Source organism: Oncorhynchus gorbuscha, linkage group LG12, assembly GCF_021184085.1.
Source record: "Oncorhynchus gorbuscha isolate QuinsamMale2020 ecotype Even-year linkage group LG12, OgorEven_v1.0, whole genome shotgun sequence".
In the NCBI taxonomy this organism is placed as follows: domain Eukaryota; kingdom Metazoa; phylum Chordata; class Actinopteri; order Salmoniformes; family Salmonidae; genus Oncorhynchus; species Oncorhynchus gorbuscha.
This window is the reverse complement of record NC_060184.1, coordinates 39,533,529-39,554,680: the sequence shown is the minus strand read 5'-3', so window position 1 is coordinate 39,554,680 and position 21,152 is coordinate 39,533,529. Positions and strand designations below refer to the sequence as shown.

General features: G+C 48.5%; 1 protein-coding gene across 3 annotated transcripts in view; it reads left to right on the top strand.

Moving 5' to 3' along the window:
- Positions 1–21,152, top strand: part of LOC123990996 (1-phosphatidylinositol 4,5-bisphosphate phosphodiesterase beta-1-like) — a 256,259-nt gene that overhangs the window by 132,703 nt on the left and 102,404 nt on the right. For all 3 annotated transcript variants that reach the window (XR_006830736.1, XM_046292086.1, XM_046292087.1), the window contains exons 4-5: positions 17,602–17,742; positions 19,338–19,417. Coding sequence is in view for 2 of the 3 variants with exons in the window: in XM_046292086.1 (XP_046148042.1) it covers positions 17,602–17,742; positions 19,338–19,417 (221 nt within the window). In the remaining variant the exon portion in view is untranslated. The remainder of the gene's footprint in view (positions 1–17,601; positions 17,743–19,337; positions 19,418–21,152) is intronic.

Below are 21,152 nucleotides of genomic sequence, written 5' to 3'. Positions count from 1 at the left end.
TGAATGGTAGAAAATGGTTCATTGGATCACTTTTAGCACACACATGCAATCATTCTGTCTTCTGTGTAGACACACACACTGTAGACACACACACTGACAGTTATTTAAATCCCTTGTAGATCAGAGGAAAGCCAATGTGTGTAATGGCTGTGAAAGCCTGTCTGGGAGCAGCCATGCTAGCCGCTAATCGTCTACTTGTACATACCACATCACTCCCTCCCTCGCTACCTCGCAGGCCACTATATTAGGTCCCGCCTTATAACGTTAACTAACTCACTGATAAAACGTTTTAAAAAAGCACCTACGTCAAATGAACCATTGATCCAAAAGTGGTTCTTATTTCAATTTGTTTTTTTTTCCACCCTGCAGTCGTCGTCTTTTTCTTCCTATCTGTTCATAGTCTTACTGCTACGCCATCAGCCATCTTATCTGTTCATAGTCTTACTGCTACGCCATCAGCCATCTTATCTGTTCATAGTCTTACTGCTACGCCATCAGCCATCTATCTGTTCATAGTCTTACTGCTACGCCATCAGCCATCTATCTGTTCATAGTCTTACTGCTACGCCATCAGCCATCTATCTGTTCATAGTCTTACTGCTACGCCATCAGCCATCTTATCTGTTCATAGTCTTACTGCTACGCCATCAGCCATCTATCTGTTCATAGTCTTACTGCTACGCCATCAGCCATCTATCTGTTCATAGTCTTACTGCTACGCCATCAGCCATCTATCTGTTCATAGTCTTACTGCTACGCCATCAGCCATCTATCTGTTCATAGTCTTACTGCTACGCCATCAGCCATCTATCTGTTCATAGTCTTACTGCTACGCCATCAGCCATCTATCTGTTCATAGTCTTACTGCTACGCCATCAGCCATGCGCCTGAACGACTGCACTGTTTTCAGCAGGCAATGATTTGTTTCCACCTAACCAACAGTTGCTTCATTTAATAGCTTTACTTGACTGATTATCAGGTATCAGGGGTGAGTTGTATTGGCAGCTGCTGTACTGATTTTGTTAAACGATTCACATCAAATGAGTTACAGATGGATGGTAGCCTACCTCTAAACAACTTATTTACTGCACACACACACACACACACACACACACACACACACACACACACACACACACACACACACACACACACACACACACACACACACACACACACACACACACACACACACACACACACACACACACACACACACACACACCACATCTGAATGTCTTATTGTAGAATCACAGTAATCCCCTAGTGAAGAATGCTTTTACATGTAGTAATCATTCACCTGTTTGGGACTCTTGTGCGTATATACAAGGTTTGAAGGAACTTGTGCTTGCTTGCCTGCCTGTGTGTGAGTGTGTGAGAAAGTGTGTGCGTGCTTGTGAGTGTGCGTCAGGCTCTGTGTGTGTAGTGTGTGTCTCTGATTATAATGAACGTCATTTGCGGGAAGTGAAGCAGGCTGGGATAGAAACGCTGGTCTCATAGTCATAATTGGAGTCAATGTTTCTGTGCGCTACTCTCCTCCACTGAGTTATGAGGTGACTAATGTTTAAAACATGCTCTGCAGACGCAGCATGACCTTCTTGAATAAAACACTGCACCACGAAGGGATGGGATGGAGGGAAGTAAAGGAATGAAATACGAAGGGATGGAGTGAAGTAAAGGAATGAAATACGAAGGGGTGGAGTGAAGCAAAGGAATGAAATACGAAGGGTTGGAGTGAAGTAAAGGAATGAAATACGAAGGGGTGGAGTGAAGTAAAGGAATGAAATACGAAGGGGTGGAGTGAAGTAAAGGAATGAAATACGAAGGGGTGGAGTGAAGCAAAGGAATGAAATACGAAGGGATGGAGTGAAGTAAAGGAATGAAATACGAAGGGGTGGAGTGAAGCAAAGGAATGAAATACGAAGGGATGGAGGGAAGTAAAGGAATGAAATACGAAGGGGTGGAGTGAAGCAAAGGAATGAAATACGAAGGGATGGAGCGAAGTAAAGGAATGAAATACGAAGGGGTGGAGTGAAGCAAAGGAATGAAATACGAAGGGATGGAGTGAAGTAAAGGAATGAAATACGAAGGGGTGGAGTGAAGTAAAGGAATGAAATACGAAGGGATGGAGTGAAGTAAAGGAATGAAATACGAAGGGGTGGAGTGAAGTAAAGGAATGAAATACGAAGGGGTGGAGTGAAGTAAAGGAATGAAATACGAAGGGGTGGAGTGAAGTAAAGGAATGAAATACGAAGGGGTGGAGTGAAGTAAAGGAATGAAATACGAAGGGGTGGAGTGAAGTAAAGGAATGAAATACGAAAGGGTGGAGTGAAGTAAAGGAATGAAATACGAAGGGGTGGAGTGAAGTAAAGGAATGAAATACGAAGGGGTGGAGTGAAGTAAAGGAATGAAATACGAAGGGGTGGAGTGAAGTAAAGGAATGAAATACGAAGGGGTGGAGGGAAGTAAAGGAATGAAATACGAAGGGATGGAGTGAAGTAAAGGAATGAAATACGAAGGGATTGAGTGAAGTAAAGGAATGAAATACGAAGGGGTGGAGTGAAGTAAAGGAATGAAATACGAAGGGGTGGAGTGAAGTAAAGGAATGAAATACGAAGGGGTGGAGTGAAGTAAAGGAATGAAATACGAAGGGGTGGAGTGAAGTAAAGGAATGAAATACGAAGGGGTGGAGTGAAGTAAAGGAATGAAATACGAAGGGGTGGAGTGAAGTAAAGGAATGAAATACGAAGGGGTGGAGTGAAGTAAAGGAATGAAATATGAAAGGATGGAGTGAAGTAAAGGAATGAAATACGAAGGGGTGGAGTGAAGCAAAGGAATGAAATACGAAGGGGTGGAGTGAAGTAAAGTAATGAAATATGGAGGGAAGTAAAGGAATGAAATACGAAGGGGTGGAGTGAAGTAAAGGAATGAAATACGAAGGGGTGGAGTGAAGTAAAGGAATGAAATACGAAGGGGTGGAGTGAAGCAAATGAATGAAATACGAAGGGGTGGAGTGAAGTAAAGGAATGAAATACGAAGGGGTGGAGTGAAGTAAAGGAATGAAATACGAAGGGGTGGAGTGAAGTAAAGGAATGAAATACGAAGGGGTGGAGTGAAGTAAAGGAATGAAATACGAAGGGGTGGAGTGAAGTAAAGGAATGAAATACGAAGGGGTGGAGTGAAGTAAAGGAATGAAATACGAAGGGGTGGAGTGAAGTAAAGGAATGAAATACGAAGGGGTGGAGGGAAGTAAAGGAATGAAATACGAAGGGATGGAGTGAAGTAAAGGAATGAAATACGAAGGGGTGGAGTGAAGTAAAGGAATGAAATACGAAGGGATGGAGTGAAGTAAAGGAATGAAATACGAAGGGGTGGAGTGAAGTAAAGGAATGAAATACGAAGGGGTGGAGTGAAGTAAAGGAATGAAATACGAAGGGGTGGAGGGAAGTAAAGGAATGAAATACGAAGGGATGGAGTGAAGTAAAGGAATGAAATACGAAGGGATTGAGTGAAGTAAAGGAATGAAATACGAAGGGGTGGAGTGAAGTAAAGGAATGAAATACGAAGGGGTGGAGTGAAGTAAAGGAATGAAATACGAAGGGGTGGAGTGAAGTAAAGGAATGAAATACGAAAGGTTGGAGTGAAGTAAAGGAATGAAATACGAAGGGGTGGAGTGAAGCAAAGGAATGAAATACGAAGGGGTGGAGTGAAGTAAAGTAATGAAATACGGAGGGATGGAGGGAAGTAAAGGAATGAAATACGAAGGGGTGGAGTGAAGTAAAGGAATGAAATACGAAGGGTGGAGTGAAGTAAAGGAATGAAATACGAAGGGGTGGAGTGAAGCAAAGGAATGAAATACGAAGGGGTGGAGTGAAGTAAAGGAATGAAATACGAAGGGGTGGAGTGAAGTAAAGGAATGAAATACGAAGGGGTGGAGTGAAGTAAAGGAATGAAATACGAAGGGGTGGAGTGAAGTAAAGGAATGAAATACGAAGGGGTGGAGTGAAGTAAAGGAATGAAATACGGAGGGATGGAGGGAAGTAAAGGAATGAAATACGAAGGGGTGGAGTGAAGTAAAGGAATGAAATACGAAGGGGTGGAGTGAAGTAAAGGAATGAAATACGAAGGGGTGGAGTGAAGCAAAGGAATGAAATACGAAGGGGTGGAGTGAAGTAAAGGAATGAAATACGAAGGGGTGGAGTGAAGTAAAGGAATGAAATACGAAGGGGTGGAGTGAAGTAAAGGAATGAAATACGAAGGGGTGGAGTGAAGTAAAGGAATGAAATACGAAGGGGTGGAGTGAAGTAAAGGAATGAAATACGAAAGGATGGAGTGAAGTAAAGGAATGAAATACGAAGGGATGGAGTGAAGTAAAGGAATGAAATACGAAGGGATGGAGTGAAGTAAAGGAATGAAATACGAAGGGGTGGAGTGAAGTAAAGGAATGAAATACGAAGGGGTGGAGTGAAGTAAAGGAATGAAATACGAAGGGGTGGAGTGAAGTAAAGGAATGAAATACGAAAGGTTGGAGTGAAGTAAAGGAATGAAATACGAAGGGATGGAGTGAAGTAAAGGAATGAAATTCGAAGGGATTGTAACGGCATTCTTCGTTTGTAGAAAGAGAGTCGGACCGAAATACAGCGTAGTGGTTACTCATGACTTTAATTAAGAAAGTGACACATGAAATAACTATACAAATACGAAAACAACAAACGGAACGTGAAACCTAATACAGCCTATCTGGTGAAACTACACAGAGACAGGAACAATCACCCACGAACAATCACCCACGAAATACAAAGCGAAACCAGGCTACCTAAATACGGTTCCCAATCAGAGACAACGAGAATCACCTGACTCCGATTGAGAACCGCCTCAGGCAGCCAAGCCTATACAACACCCCTAATCAGCCGCGATCCCAAATACTACAAACCCCAATACGAAAATACAATAACATAAACCCATGTCACACCCTGGCCTGACCAAATAATGAAAGAAAACACAAAGGCGTGACAGGGATACAGAGAAATAAAAGAAGGAAATACGAAAGGGATACAGAGAAATAGAGGAATGAAATACGAAGGGCGGGAGTGAAGTAAAGGAATGAAATACGAAGGGATGATGCAATGACGGTATATATGAATAGTCAAAGCCATCGACCACGTGACACCGTTCATTCCTGTGTGAAGACTCAACAGCGCGTTGAAGCCAAATGCATGGAGACGTATAGCGTGTACAGTTTGAGCTACAGCAGGAAGTGATGTTGCAGGCTATCTCAGTGCTGCCCCCTCTCATTAACATGTTCATACACACACCCACACACACATTCTGAATATGGGGCCATGGAAGTCTTGGGGCGACACAATGAATTACCCATCATTCTTTTCTCCAACTACCCCAGGCGTTTTTTGTCCCAACCCCACAATATTGCTGCTCCGCTAGTGAACAAGGCTAGCCACCGGCAGGACTGCTGCTAGGACAGGGCAGTTATACAACTCCTTATAAGACGGTTGTTTGTTGTTCCAGGTTAGCCTGAGTGCCAATCTGTTTGTGCTATCGTGCCAACTCCTTGTCACTCAGCTTGACAAGGACAGCAACAGAGTTGGCAAAAGCACACAAACAAATCTGGGACCAGGCTAGATTCACCCAAAGAGGAGGAAAAACAAAAATAAACTTTGTCATATTTGACATTCTTCAAACCAACATTTGAGTCAATAGATGTTCCTTAAGGGCATCCCGACCTGAAACCTTCAGGTTAACTTTGAGAGGTTTTTGGGTCAATAATTTGACAATTATTGACCCAAACATTTAGGTAGAGATCCACGTATTACAAGAATTACCAGTTGGCTGGAGTTTCTTCTTCAAACCCAGAACTCGTACCTGGAATCCTCAGAAACCTCCCCGCCGTTGTGAATCCTAATGTGAAGCCAACGTTGCTCTTATAATGAACTAACTTGAAAGAGTCCGTACGAAGAGAAGAGGTCAGCTGTGTAGAGGTATGACGTGAGGTCTGGAGTTGAATCATTTACTGCAGAACAGACAGTAGTCGCAGTAGCCACTTAACTTGAACAGTGGTGGCCTGCGGTGTATAAATGGATAACGAGGGAAATTAAAGCTACATGAATCATCAGATGAGTATTAGAGAAACAGGTAGATGTGCTGCTTGAACTATTCTTCAGAAAAGGAGTGAGGAGAAGTACGAGGTTAGGAGACAGCCCACAGATGGACACTATCGCTCGCTCTCTAAGCTGTGCATGTGTGTGGGGATTGTGTCAATGGGCGGGCGGGCGTGTGTGTGGGGATTGTGCCAATGGGCGGGAGGGCGTGTGTGTGGGGATTGTGCCAATGGGCGGGAGGGCGTGTGTGTGGGGATTGTGCCAATGGGCGGGAGGGCGTGTGTGTGGGGATTGTGCCAATGGGCGGACGGGCGTGTGTGTGGGGATTGTGCCAATGGGCGGGCGGGCGTGTGTGTGGGGATTGTGCCAATGGGCGGGCGGGCGTGTGTGTGGGGATTGTGCCAATGGGCGGACGGGCGTGTGTGTCGGGATTGTGCCAATGGGCGGGCGGGCGTGTGTGTGGGGATTGTGCCAATGGGCGGGCGGGCGGGCGGGCGTGTGTGTGGGATTGTGCCAATGGGCGGGCGGGCGTGTGTGTGGGGATTGTGCCAATGGGCGGGCGGGCGTGTGTGTGGGGATTGTGCCAATGGGCGGGCGGGCGTGTGTGTGGGGATTGTGCCAATGGGTGGGAGGGCGTGTGTGTGGGGATTGTGCCAATGGGCGGGCGGGCGTGTGTGTGGGGATTGTGCCAATGGGTGGGAGGGCGTGTGTGTGGGGATTGTGCCAATGGGCGGGTGGGCGTGTGTGTGGGGATTGTGCCAATGGGTGGGCGGGGGGGCGTGTGTGTGTAGATTGTGCCAATGGGCGGGCGAGCGTGTGTGTGGGGATTGTGCCAATGGGCGGGAGGGCGTGTGTGGGGATTGTGCCAATGGGTGGGCGGGGGGGCGTGTGTGTGGGGATTGTGCCAATGGGCGGACGGGCGTGTGTGTGGGGATTGTGCCAATGGGCAGACGGGCGTGTGTGTGGGGATTGTGCCAATGGGCGGGAGGGCGTGTGTGTGGGGATTGTGCCAATGGGTGGGCGGGGGGGGGCGTGTGTGTGGGGATTGTGCCAATGGGCGGGCGGGCGTGTGTGTGGGGATTGTGCCAATTGACGGGCGGGCGTGTGTGTGGGGATTGTGTCAATGGGCGGGCGTGTGTGTGTGTGGGGATTGTGCCAATGGGCGGGCGTGTGAGTGTGTGGGGATTGTGACAATTGATGGGCGGGCGTGTGTGTGGGGATTGTGTCAATGGGCGGGCGGGCGTGTGTGTGGAGATTGTGTCAATGGGCGGGCGGGCGTGTGTGTGGGGATTGTGTCAATGGGCGGGCGTGTGAGTGTGTGGGGATTGTGCCAATGGGCGGGCGTGTGAGTGTGTGGGGATTGTGCCAATGGGCAGGTGGGCGTGTGTGTGTGGGGATTGTGCCAATGGGCGGGCAGGCGTGTGTGTGGGGATTGTGCCAATGGGCGGGCGTGTGTGTGGGGATTGTGCCAATGGGCGGGCAGGCGTGTGTGTGGGGATTGTGCCAATGGGCGGGCGTGTGTGTGGGGATTGTGCCAATTGATGGGCGGGCGTGTGTGTGGGGATTGTGTCAATGAGCGGGCGTGTGTGTGGGGATTGTGCCAATTGACGGGCGTGTGTGTGTGTGGGGATTGTGTCAATGGGCGGGCGTGTGTGTGTGTGGGGATTGTGCCAATGGGCGGGCGTGTGTGTGGGTATTGTGCCAATGGGCGGGCGTGTGTGTGGGGATTGTGCCAATGGGCGGGCAGGCGTGTGTGGGGATTGTGCCAATGGGCGGGCGTGTGTGTGGGGATTGTGCCAATTGATGGGCGGGCGTGTGTGTGGGGATTGTGTCAATGGGCGGGCGTGTGTGTGTGTGGGGATTGTGCCAATTGACGGGCGGGCGTGTGTGTGGGGATTGTGTCAATGGGCGGGCGTGTGTGTGTGTGGGGATTGTGCCAATGGGCGGGCGTGTGAGTGTGTGGGGATTGTGCCAATGGGCAGGCGGGCGTGTGTGTGTGGGGATTGTGCCAATGGGCGGGCAGGCGTGTGTGTGGGGATTGTGCCAATGGGCGGGCAGGCGTGTGTGTGGGGATTGTGCCAAAGGACGGGCGTGTGTGTGGGGATTGTGCCAATAGTCGGGCGTACGTGTGTGTGTGGATTGTGCCAATGGACGGGCGGGTGTGTGTGTGTGGGGATTGTGCCAATGGACGGGCGGGCGTGTGTGTGGGGATTGTGCCAATGGACGGGCGGGCGTGTGTGTGGGGATTGTGCCAATGGACGGGCGGGTGTGTGTGTGGGGATTGTGCCAATGGACGGGCGGGCGTGTGTGTGGGGATTGTGCCAATGGACGGGCGGGCGTGTGTGTGGGGATTGTGCCAATTGGTGGACGGACGTGTGTGTGGGGATTGTGACAATGGGCGGGCGGGCGTGTGTGTGGGGATTGTGCCAATGGGAGGGCAGGCGTGTGTGTGGGGATTGTGCCAATGGGCGGTCAGGCGTGTGTGTGGGGATTGTGCCAATAGGCGGGCAGGCGTGTGTGTGGGGATTGTGACAATGGGCGGGCGGGCGTGTGGGGATTGTGCCAATGGGCGGACAGGCGTGTGGGGATTGTGCCAATGGGCGTGCGGACGTGTGTGTGGGGATTGTGCCAATGGGCAGGCAGGCGTGTGTGTGGGGATTGTGCCAATGGGCGGGCGTGTGTGTGGGGATTGTGCCAATGGGCGGGTGGGCGTGTGGGGATTGTGCCAATGGGCGTGCGGACGTGTGTGTGGGGATTGTGCCAGTGGGCGGACGTGCGTGTGGGGATTGTGCCAATGGGCGGGCGGACGTGTGTGTGGGGATTGTGCCAATGGGCGGGCGGGAGTGTGTGTGGGGATTGTGCCAATGGGTGGGCGGGCGTGTTGGGATTGTGCCAATGGGCGGGCAGGCGTGTGTGTGGGAATTGTGCCAATGGGCGGGTGGGCGTGTGGGGATTGTGCCAATGGGCGTGCAGACGTGTGTGTGGGGATTGTGCCAGTGGGCGGACGTGCGTGTGGGGATTGTGCCAATGGGTGGGCGGGTGTGTTGGGATTGTGCCAATGGGCGGGCAGGCGTGTGTGTGGGGATTGTGCCAATGGGTGGGCGGGCGTGTTGGGATTGTGCCAATGGGCGGGCGGGAGTGTGTGTGGGGATTGTGACAATGGGCGGGCGGGCGTATGTGTGGGGATTCTGCCAATGGGCGGGCGTGTGTGTGGGGATTGTGCCAATGGGCGGGAGTGTGTGTGGGGATTGTGCCAATGGGCAGGCGGGCGTGTGTGTGGGAATTGTGCCAATGGGCAGGCGTGTTTGTGGGGATTGTGCCAATGGGCGGGTGGGCGTGTGGGGATTGTGCCAATCGGCGTGCGGACGTGTGTGTGGGGATTGTGCCAGTGGGCGGACGTGCGTGTGGGGATTGTGCCAATGGGCGGGCGGGCGTGTGTGTGGGGATTGTGCCAATGGGTGGGCAGGCGTATTGGGATTGTGCCAATGAGCGGGCAGGCGTGTGTGCGGGAATTGTGCCAATGGGCGGGTGGGCGTGTGGGGATTGTGCCAATGGGCGTGCGGACGTGTGTGTGGGGATTGTGCCAATGGGTGGGTGGGCGTGTTGGGATTGTGCCAATGGGCGGGCGGGAGTGTGTGTGGGGATTGTGCCAATGGGCGGGCGGGAGTGTGTGTGGGGATTGTGCCAATGGGCGGGCGTGTGTGTGGGGATTGTGCCAATGGGCGGGCAGGCGTGTGTGTGGGGATTGTGCCAATGGGCGGGTGGGCGTGTGGGGATTGTGCCAATGGGCGTGCGGACGTGTGTGTGGGGATTGTGCCAGTGGGCGGACGTGCGTGTGGGGATTGTGCCAATGGGCGGGCGGACGTGTGTGTGGGGATTGTGCCAATGGGCGGGCGGGCGTGTGTGTGTGGGGATTGTGACAATGGGCGGGCGGGCGTGTGTGTGGGGATTGTGCCAATGGGTGGGCGGGCGTGTGTGTGGGGATTGTGCCAATGGGCGGGCGGACGTGTGTGTGGGGATTGTGCCAATGGGCGGGCGGGCGTGTGTGTGGGGATTGTGCCAATGGGCGGGCGGGCGTGTGTGTGTGGGGATTGTGACAATGGGCGGGCGGGCGTGTGTGTGGGGATTGTGCCAATGGGTGGGCGGGCGTGTGTGTGGGGATTGTGCCAATGGGCGGGCAGGCGTGTGTGTGGGGATTGTGTGCCAATGGGTGGGCGGGCGTGTTGGGATTGTGCCAATGGGCGGGCGGGAGTGTGTGTGTGGGGATTGTGCCAATGGGTGGGCGGGCGTGTTGGGATTGTGCCAATGGGCGGGCGGGAGTGTGTGTGTGGGGATTGTGCCAATGGGCGGGCGGACGTGTGTGTGGGGATTGTGCCAATGGGCGGGCAGGCGTGTGTGTGGGAATTGTGCCAATGGGCGGGCGGGCGTGTGTGTGGGGATTGTGCCAATGGGTGGGCGGGCGTGTGTGTGGGGATTGTGCCAATGGGCGGGCAGGCGTGTGTGTGGGGATTGTGCCAATGGGTGGGCGGGCGTGTTGGGATTGTGCCAATGGGCGGGCGGGAGTGTGTGTGTGGGGATTGTGACAATGGGCGGGCGGGCGTGTGTGTGGGGATTGTGCCAATGGGCGGGCGGGCGTGTTGGGATTGTTCCAATGGGCGGGCGGGCGTGTGTGTGGGAATTGTGCCAATGAGCGGGCGTGTGTGTGGGGATTGTGCCAATGGGCGGGAGTGTGTGTGGGGATTGTGCCAATGGGCAGGCGGGCGTGTGTGTGGGAATTGTGCCAATGGGCAGGCGTGTTTGTGGGGATTGTGCCAATGGGCGGGCGTGTGTGTGGGAATTGTGCCAATGGGTGGGTGGGCGTGTTGGGATTGTGCCAATGGGCGGGCGGGAGTGTGTGTGGGGATTGTGCCAATGGGCGGGCGTGTGGGGATTGTTCCAATGGGCGGGCGTGTGTGTGTGTGGGGATTATGCCAATGGGCGGGCGTGCGTTTGTGTGTCGATTTTGCCAATGCTCGGGCGGGCATGTGTGTGGGCATGCAGTGTGTGTGTGTGTGTGTGTGGTGGTGACAGGATATGTTCGTGACAGCCCAGGGAGCAGGGAAGGCAGCATCACCCTGCTAAGAGGACTACCTCCCCTGTACTGAAGTAATAAATGACTGAGCACTGTGTTCCCACGCTACAGCTGTCAGATAGCCACACACACACACACACACACACACACACACACACACACACACACACACACACACACACACACACACACACACACACACACACACACACACACACACACACACACACACACACACACACACCAAAGTGATGCATTGCACACACACCTTCTTTCACAGTCACACCATCATCCCACACACCTCTGCACACACACAATTCTCTCTTTCTCTCTCTATATATAATGTATCTCTCTTTTCCTCTCAAACACACAGAAACTGGCTTGAAGGGGTAATACGCACACACTGCCCCCCCCCCCCCCCGCCGCTAGGCTCTAAATCTCCCATCGCCGCGGCAACAGGACCCTCAGGCATGCCTCCAAATGCTCCCACAATACGCCAACACTAATTAAATCTCAGGTCTATTCTCCTCAACTCTCCTCTCCTTTCTCTCTCCTCCTCCCTCTCTCCTCTCCAATGAAATATGCATTTGATTCTCTGACGGATCGTACAGGTCTCCACTACATGCTACACTACATGCTACAGACAGACAGGTCTGTCTTTCTGTAGTCCATGTAGAGATCTGTTGAGGCTGCTTTCAGCGGAGGTTGTCGTTGCCATTCATTTGCAGGGAATTCTACTGTACTGTAGTTCTATTTGAGATGCAGAGCGCCTGCATCCTGCATACAGTGTACTGTCTCTCCATCTATCAGTATCCTGCATACAGTATACTGTCTCTCCATCTATCAGTATCCTGCATACAGTATACTGTCTCTCCATCTATCAGTATCATGCATACAGTATACTGTCTCTCCATCTATCAGTATCATGCATACAGTTGTCTGTCTCTCCATCTATCAGTATCCTGCATACAGTATTCTGTCTCTCCATCTATCAGTATCCTGCATACAGTATACTGTCTCTCCATCTATCAGTATCCTGCATACAGTATTCTGTCTCTCCATCTATCAGTATCCTGCATACAGTATTCTGTCTCTCCATCTATCAGTATCCTGCATACAGTATTCTGCCTCTCCATCTATCAGTATCCTGCATACAGTATTCTGTCTGTCCATCTATCAGTATCCTACATACAGTAGTCTGTCTCTCCATCTATCAGTATCCTGCATACAGTATTCTGTCTCTCCATCTATCAGTATCCTGCATACAGTATTCCGTCTCTCCATCTATCAGTATCCTGCATACAGTATTCTGTCTCTCATCTATCAGTATCCTGCATACAGTATTCTGTCTCTCCATCTATCAGTATCCTGCATACAGTATTCTGTCTCTCCATCTATCAGTATCCTGCATACAGTATTCTGTCTCTCCATCTATCAGTATCCTGCATACAGTATTCTGTCTCTCCATCTATCAGTATCCTGCATACAGTATTCTGTCTCTCATCTATCAGTATCCTGCATACAGTATTCTGTCTCTCCATCTATCAGTATCCTGCATACAGTATTCTGTCTCTCCATCTATCAGTATCCTGCATACAGTATTCTGTCTCTCCATCTATCAGTATCCTGCATACAGTATTCTGTCTCTCATCTATCAGTATCCTGCATACAGTATTCTGTCTCTCCATCTATCAGTATCCTGCATACAGTATTCTGTCTCTCCATCTATCAGTATCCTGCATACAGTATTCAGTCTCTCATCTATCAGTATCCTGCATACAGTGTTCTGTCTCTCCATCTATCAGTATAGTAAAGGTAGACACACCAGATCGGTGCAGTGAAAGTGTTGTTTTACAGGGTCCGCCGTTGTAGTACGACGCCTCTGCAGCATATTAGGGTTAAGTACCTTGGTCAAGCTTTTTCACCTCGTCGACTCGTGTATTTGAACCAGCAACCTTTAAATACTGGCCCAACACTCTAACCGCTAGGCTACCTGCTGCCCTACGGCTGGAAGAATGCTTGCCATGGCCTCAAGATGATTCCAGACAGTGCTGGTAATAATGGCTTGCTCGAGTTAAAGCAATATATACTATGCAGCATCATCTAACTTTGATATATGCCTCATGTAGAACGGAGGAATTTTGCTCTCAGCACGTCTGAGAGACTGCAGGCGTGAGATGTTTCTAGAACCATCCATCTCCCAGACTTCTCAACACTACAGTCATCAGTAGGGAATTCAACTTGTCTCAGACTGCTTTTCCAAGATCCAAGGTCTCTTAAGAACTGAAGCCTGTCTTTGCGTTTGACTAAAAGCGTTGAGGCGTTGGAAGTTCGTCAGACATTGTTCGTCAGAGAGTGTGTGTGTGCTTATGTTTGAATGTATGTTTTGAAATTGCACCAGACAGTCTGTGTGTGTGACACTCCGTGTGTGTGTCTGTGTTTTGAACATTCGTCAGACATGCAGACTTTGTTGCCAGAAGAGTAAAAATCTCAAACAGAAGAAAAATATTGCTTCTGAAAAGTTCACTGTAATACTAATGGGCGCCTCTGAGCTGGGGGATTTGATTGGAGGGCGTTGGGGGACATGTAGGGGACATTTATCAGTGTGACACAGCACAGAATGCTCTTTGTTTGATTGGGCAAATTAGTGGGGAACTAATTTGCTTCCGCTGCAAAATCTTTCACAGACTCTTTTTGTTGGTGTTAATTGACCTAGCTGAACCACTTTGTATTCTGCCCTGATGACAGAAGAATGGGAGAGAAAATATCATTGTTATTCATTTCTGGTGCCTCGGAGGCAGTGCCCAGTTGCTCTGTGCTTTAGCATGGTTTGCATTAAAGACGAGTGGTTGTGTGTGTATGTTTCCATAGGGATATATGGTTTATAATGTGTATTTACACTGCAGCGGACAGACATCCCCAGTGAATGTGGAGGTATCTCTGTTCAGGCCCTCACTAATTATGCCGTCAATTACCAGTGTGACAAACTGGGTATTGAACCCAGTCTTTTGCCTGCCCCAAGACTGTGTTATCCAACTGAGCTAAAGCATAGGACTAACTTGTCTGAGGTAATACAAGTGTCATGGTCTCAGGCAAGCATAGTTATCGTTATATAAATTACATACGCATCCCGCAGGCCTACTTTACCCAACCACCTCGGATGCTGTACAGACACATTGCAATGCCCTGGTGAATCCACAGGCAACATCATATACCCCATGCATTTACCACCTGCTGCCATTCATAACGACATACTGGCCATTCATTACTTAGACATTAATGATGATTATTCATGAACCGGAGGGCCTGTTGTCCGGACCGCTGGCAGTCTCTATGGGGGTGCCACAGGGTTCACTTCTCAGGCCGTCTCTCTTCTCTGTATATATCAATGATGTCGCTCTTGATGCTGGTGATTCTCTGATTCACAACACCGTTCTGTATACTTCTGGCTCTTCTTTGGACACTGTGTGCACTCCCTGCCTGCACCTGCCCGCCCGTCCAGGATCACTACCCTGGATGGTTCTGACTTAGAATATGTGGACAACTACAAATACCTAGGTGTCTGGTTAGACTGTAAACTCTCCTTCCAGATTCACATTAAGCATCTCCAATCCAAAATTAAATCTAGAATCCTACCGATCCTCGACTTCGGTGATGTAATTTACAAAATAGCCTACACTCTACTTAACAAATTGGATGCAGTCTATCACAGTGTCATCTGTTTTGTCACCAAAGCCCCATAATCTACCCACCACTGCGACCTGTACGCTCTCGTTGTAACGGCATTCTTCGTTTGTCGAAAGAGAGTCGGACCGAAATGCAGCGTAGTGGTTACTCATGTCTTTAATGAAGAAAGCGATACAGGAAATAACTATTACAAAATACAAAACAACAAACGGAACGTAAAACCTATTACAGCCTATCTGGTGAAACTACACAGAGACAGGAACAATCACCCACGAAATACAAAGCGAAACTCAGGCTACCTAAATACGGTTCCCAATCAGAGACAACGAGAATCACCTGACTCTGATTGAGAACCGCCTCAGGCAGCCAAGTCTATACAACACCCCTAATCAGCCGCGATCCCAAATACTACAAACCCCAATACGAAAATACAATAACATAAACCCATGTCACACCCTGGCCTAACCAAATATATAACGAAAACACAAAATACAATGACCAAGGCGTGACACTCGTTGGCTGGCCCTCGCTTCATACTCGTCGCCAAACCCACTGGCTCCAGGTCATCTACAAGTCTCTGCTAGGTAAAGCCCCGCCTTATCTGAGCTCACTGGTCACCATAGCAGCACATACCCTTAGCATGCGCTCCAGCAGGTATATCTCACTGGTCACCATAGCAACACCCACTCGTAGCACACGCTCCAGCAGGTATATCTCACTGGTCACCATAGCAGCACCCACATGTAGCATGCGCTCCAGCAGGTATATCTCAATGGTCACATAGCAGCACCCACTAATAGCACGCGCTCCAGCAGGTATATCTCACTGGTCACCATAGCAGCACCCTCTCGTAGCACACACTCCAGCAGGTATATCTCACTGGTCATCCCCAAAGCCAATTGGTAGCTTTTGGCCGCCTTTCCTTCCAGTTTTCAGCTGTTAATGACTGGAACAAACTGAAAAAATCACTGAAGCTGGAGAATCATATCTCCCTCACTAGCTTTAAGCACCAGCTGTCAGAGCAGCTCACAGATCACTGCACCTGTACATGGTCCATCTGAAAATAGCCCATCCATCTACCTCATCCCCATACTGTATTTATTTATTAATCTTGTTCCTTTGCACCCCAGTATCTCTACTTGCACATTCAGCTTCTGCACATCTATCATTCCAGTGTTTAATTGGTATATTGTAATTACTTCGCCACCATGGCCTATGTATTGCCTTATCTCCCTTATCCTACCTCATTTGCACACACTGTATATAGATTGTTTCCTATTGTGTTATTGACTGCATGTTTGTTTATTCCATGTGTAACTCTGTGTTGTTTGTGTCGCACTGCTTTGCTTTATCTTGGACAGGTCACAGTTGTAAATGAGAATTTGTTCTCAACTGGCCTACCTGGTTAAATAAAGGTGAAATTTAAAAAATTAAAAGCGTGCCCCAGGTAATGTCATGCTTGGTGACAGTGTGTATATGTGTGTGTGCACGTGCGCATATATGTGAGTCACTGCTTGTGTGTGTGTGTGTGTGTGTGTGTCAAATCAAATCAAATCAAATCAAATTTTATTTGTCGCATACACATGGTTAGCAGATGTTAATGCGAGTGTAGCGAAATGCTTGTGCTTCTAGTTCTGACAATGCAGTAATAACCAACAAGTAATCTAACTAACACTTCCAAAACTACTGTCTTATACACACAAGTAAGGGGATAAAGAATATGTACATAAAGATATATGAATGAGTGATGGTACAGAGCGGCATAGGCAAGATACAGTAGATGGTATCGAGTACAGTATATACATATGAGATGAGTATGTAAACAAAGTGGCATAGTTAAAGTGGCTAGTGATACATGTATTACGTGTGTGTGTGTGTGTGTGTGTGTGTGTGTGTGTGTGTGTGTGTGTGTGTGTGTGTGTGTGTGTGTGTGTGTGTGTGTGTGTGTGTGTGTGTGTGTGTGTGTGTGTGTGTGTGTGTGTGTGTGTGTGTGTGTGTGTGTGTGTGTGTGTGACATCTTAGCTGATGTTAAGAGAATACGCTGAACCTCGCAGGTCCGGTTGGGCTGATGATTCATGATGATGATGCCACTCTTCATGGTCTACTCCCGAAGTCATATCTCTCACTGATCAGTTTCATTCTCAGGAAGTCAAATCGTGATCCGATTGGTTGATTGGGCTGTTGTTGTCATTGCCATAGTACCAGACGGTGGGAGTCATCTAGTCCTGCTACTTCCTGAGTTTGGGCTTCCAGCAGCAACAGCAAAAAATATGTTTTGTTTTCACTTTGTACACTGGATAGGTGCATTGAAATGTGGTGTTTTACAGGGTCGGCCATAGTAGTACGGCACCTGGAGCAAATTAGGGTTAAATGCCTTGCTCAAGGACACATCAACGGATTTTTCATCTTGTCGGCTCAGGTATTCAAACCAAAACCTTCCGGTTAGTGGCCCAATGCTCTAACTGCTAGGCTAAAGTCACACTGTCAGAGACAGTGGGGGGTAATTCTGGGAAGGTGCTAGAGCTGCAGTGGCTGTGTTATTAATGACACACTTTCGTGGCGGTTTAAAAGTCTACAAATGTGCTTTGAACATTCATTTAAAGGCGTTTCCTGTAGTATGCAAATGTGTGTGAGCTCATAATGTTGGGTTGCCACAACGGAGAAGGGTTAAGGCCTAGAGTTATTGTGTTACTGACATGTCACTTATCTGTTGTGTGGTCTGTGTAGGACATGAAGCTACGAGAGCTGCTGGACGTCAGCACCCTGGTGGGGAAGATGGAGAACCGGATGCTGACGGTGGTGAGCGGACCAGACATGGTCAACATCACCTACCTCAACTTCATGGCCTTCCAGGAAGAGATCGCCAAGGTAAGTAAACATGAATAATCCACTTATTACAGAGGAATAGGGCTTTAGTACACATGAATAAGGGCTTTGGTACACATGAATAGCGCCTTTATTAATCATGAATAGGGCTTTATTAAACGTGAATAGGGCTTTAATAAACACCCATAAGGACTTTATTAATCATGAATAGAGATTTATTAAACATGAATAGGGTTTTATTAAGCATGAATAAGGACTTAATTAATCACAAATAGGGCTTTATTAAACATTAATAAAGACTTTATTAATCATGAATAGGGCTTTATTAAACGTGAATAGGGCTTTAATAAAGACCCATAAGGACTTTATTAATCATGAATAGAGATTTATTAAACATGAATAGGGTTTTATTAAGCATGAATAAGGACTTAATTCATCACAAATAGGGCTTTATTAAACATTAATAAATACTTTATTAATCATGAATAGGGCTTTATTAAACGTGAATAGGGCTTTAATAAACACCCATAAGGACTTTATTAATCATGAATAGAGATTTATTAAACATGAATAGGGTTTTATTAAGCATGATTAAGGACTTAATTAATCACAAATAGGGCTTTATTAAACATAAATAAAGACTTTATTAATCATTACATTTACATTTACATTTAAGTCATTTAGCAGACGCTCTTATCCAGAGCGACTTACAAATTGGTGCATTCACCTTATGACATCCAGTGGAACAACCACTTTACAATAGTGCATCTAAATATTTTAAGGGGGGTGAGAAGGATTACTTTATCCTATCCTAGGTATTCCTTAAAGAGGTGGGGTTTCAGGTGTCTCCGGAAGGTGGTGATTGACTCCGCTGTCCTGGCGTCGTGAGGGAGTTTGTTCCACCATTGGGGAGCCAGAGCAGCGAACAGTTTTGACTGAGCTGAGCGGGAACTGTACTTCCTCAGTGGTAGGGAGGCGAGCAGGCCAGAGGTGGATGAACGCAGTGCCCTTATTTGGGTGTAGGGCCTGATCAGAGCCTGGAGGTACTGAGGTGCCGTTCCCCTCACAGCTCCGTAGGCAAGCACCATGGTCTTGTAGCGGATGCGAGCTTCAACTGGAAGCCAGTGGAGAGAGCGGAGGAGCGGGGTGACGTGAGAGATCATGAATAGGGCTTTATTAAACGTGAATAGGGCTTTAATAAACACCCATAAGGACTTTATTAATCATGAATAGAGATTTATTAAACATGAATAGGGTTTTATTAAACATGAATAAGGACTTAGTTAATCACAAATAGAGCTTTATTAAACATTAATAAATCATGAGCAAGGCTTTATCAAACATGAATAAAGGCTTTATTAAAGGTTTATTTGATGTAGTTGATGTCAACATCAATTACCTCTCTTAGGAGGTTGGCCAAAGTGCTTATAACTAATTAATTTATAACTAAGCTATTTCAGTCCATGAAGTGTGAGTTAGTTAAGCTTGTTAGACTTACACTGAACCCATCATTCCTCCAGTGTATAATTATAAGGTCTGGTGTGTGGGTGGCTAGTTTGCACCTCCAATCGATCCTCACGACTGTGTTTCTTCCTTCTGACGGAGTGCTTATGTGTGTGTGTGTTCTTCCGGTGCAGGAGTGGGCTGAAGAGTTGTTTGGCCTGGCGTCTAACCTACTGGCGCAGAACATGTCCAGAGAAGCATGCCTGGAGAAAGCGTAAGTCTCTGGACACATCACGCATCACACACTGGAAGGCCATCAGTTCACACCCATCAGGTCTCCAGGGCGCTTCACACCGCTTCACACTACTCACAGAGAGAGAAGGGGGGGGCAGAGAGAGAGCAAGAGGGGGTCAGAGAGAGAGCGAGAGATGGGGTGAATGCACACACGCGCGCACACACATGCAAACGTACACACACACACACACACACACACACACACACACACACACACACACACACACACACACACACACACACACACACACACACACACACACACACACACACACACACACACACACACACACACACACACACAGATACTTGCGCAAAGACACACACATTCACAGACACACACTTGCACACTCTCACACTCTCTCTCGTTCTCTTTCTCTGTCTCTCTCTCTGTCTCTCTCTCTCTCTCTCTCTGTCTCTCAGTCAAATTTATTTATAAAGCCCTTTTTACATCAGCAGTCACAAACTGCTGTACAGAAACCCAGCCTAAAACCCCAAACAGCAAGCAATGCAGATGTAGAAGCAAAGTGGCCAGTCATCTTCTGGCTGTGCCAGGTGGAGATTATAAGATTACATGGCCATTAAGGCCAGATTGTTCTTTAAGATGTTAAAATGTTCAGTGATGACCAGCAGGGTCCAATAATAATCACAGTGGTTTTAGAGGGTGCAACAGGTCAGCACCTCAGGATTAAATGTCATTTGGCTTTTCATAGCCGACCATTCAGAGTTTCAGACAGTAGGTGCGGTAGAGAGAGAGAGGGGTAGAGTCTAAAACAGCAGGTCTCCGACAGAGTTCCATAGCTGCAGGCAGAACAGTTGAAACTGGAGCAGCAGCACAACCAGGTGAACTGGGGACAGCCAGGATTCATCAGGCCAGGATCATCAGGCCAGGTAGTCCTGAGGCATGGCTTATGGGAGGGGTGGGTACAGCCGGGAGGGGTGGGAGAGAGGGAGAGAGAAAGAATTAGAGGAAGCATGCTTAAATTCACACAGGACAACAGACAAGAGAATTACACCAGATATAACAAACTGACCCTTGCCCCCCGGCACATAGACTATTGCAGCATAGATACTGGAGGCTGAGACAGGGGGGGGTTGGAGGACACAGTGGCCCCGTCCAACGATAACCCCAGACAGGGCCAACCAAGCAGGAAATAACCCCACCCACTTTGCCAAAGCACAGCCCCCACACCACTAAAGGGATATCAACAGACCACCAACTTACTCCCCTGAGACAAGGCTGAGTATAGCCCACCAAGATCTCCTCCACCACTCAAGCCCGAGGGGGCACAAAACCGGACAGGAGGATCATGTCAGTGACTCAACCCACTCAAGTCGAGTACAGAGCAAGAAAGCCTGGCACGACGTGACACCCCTCTAAGAGCGACAGCATGGAAGAGCACTAGTAAGCCAGTGACTCAGCCCCTGTAACAAGGTCTCTCTCTTTCTCTCTCTCGCTCTGTTTCCTTCTTTCCCCAGTAATTGCCTTGTTTTAAAATACCAATCAGACTTGGTAATCAAGGCGTACAAAATAATGATATCCATATTGATATGGAGCTAAGATACTGTATGTTATTATATACTAAACTATGGATTCACACACTCACGCACTGATGTCTAGACACACACATACACCATCTAAACTATGTAAACTATTCATTTTAGCTCAGTCCAGATGTAATTCTCTATGTTGAATGTTGTCTCTGCTGTGTTCT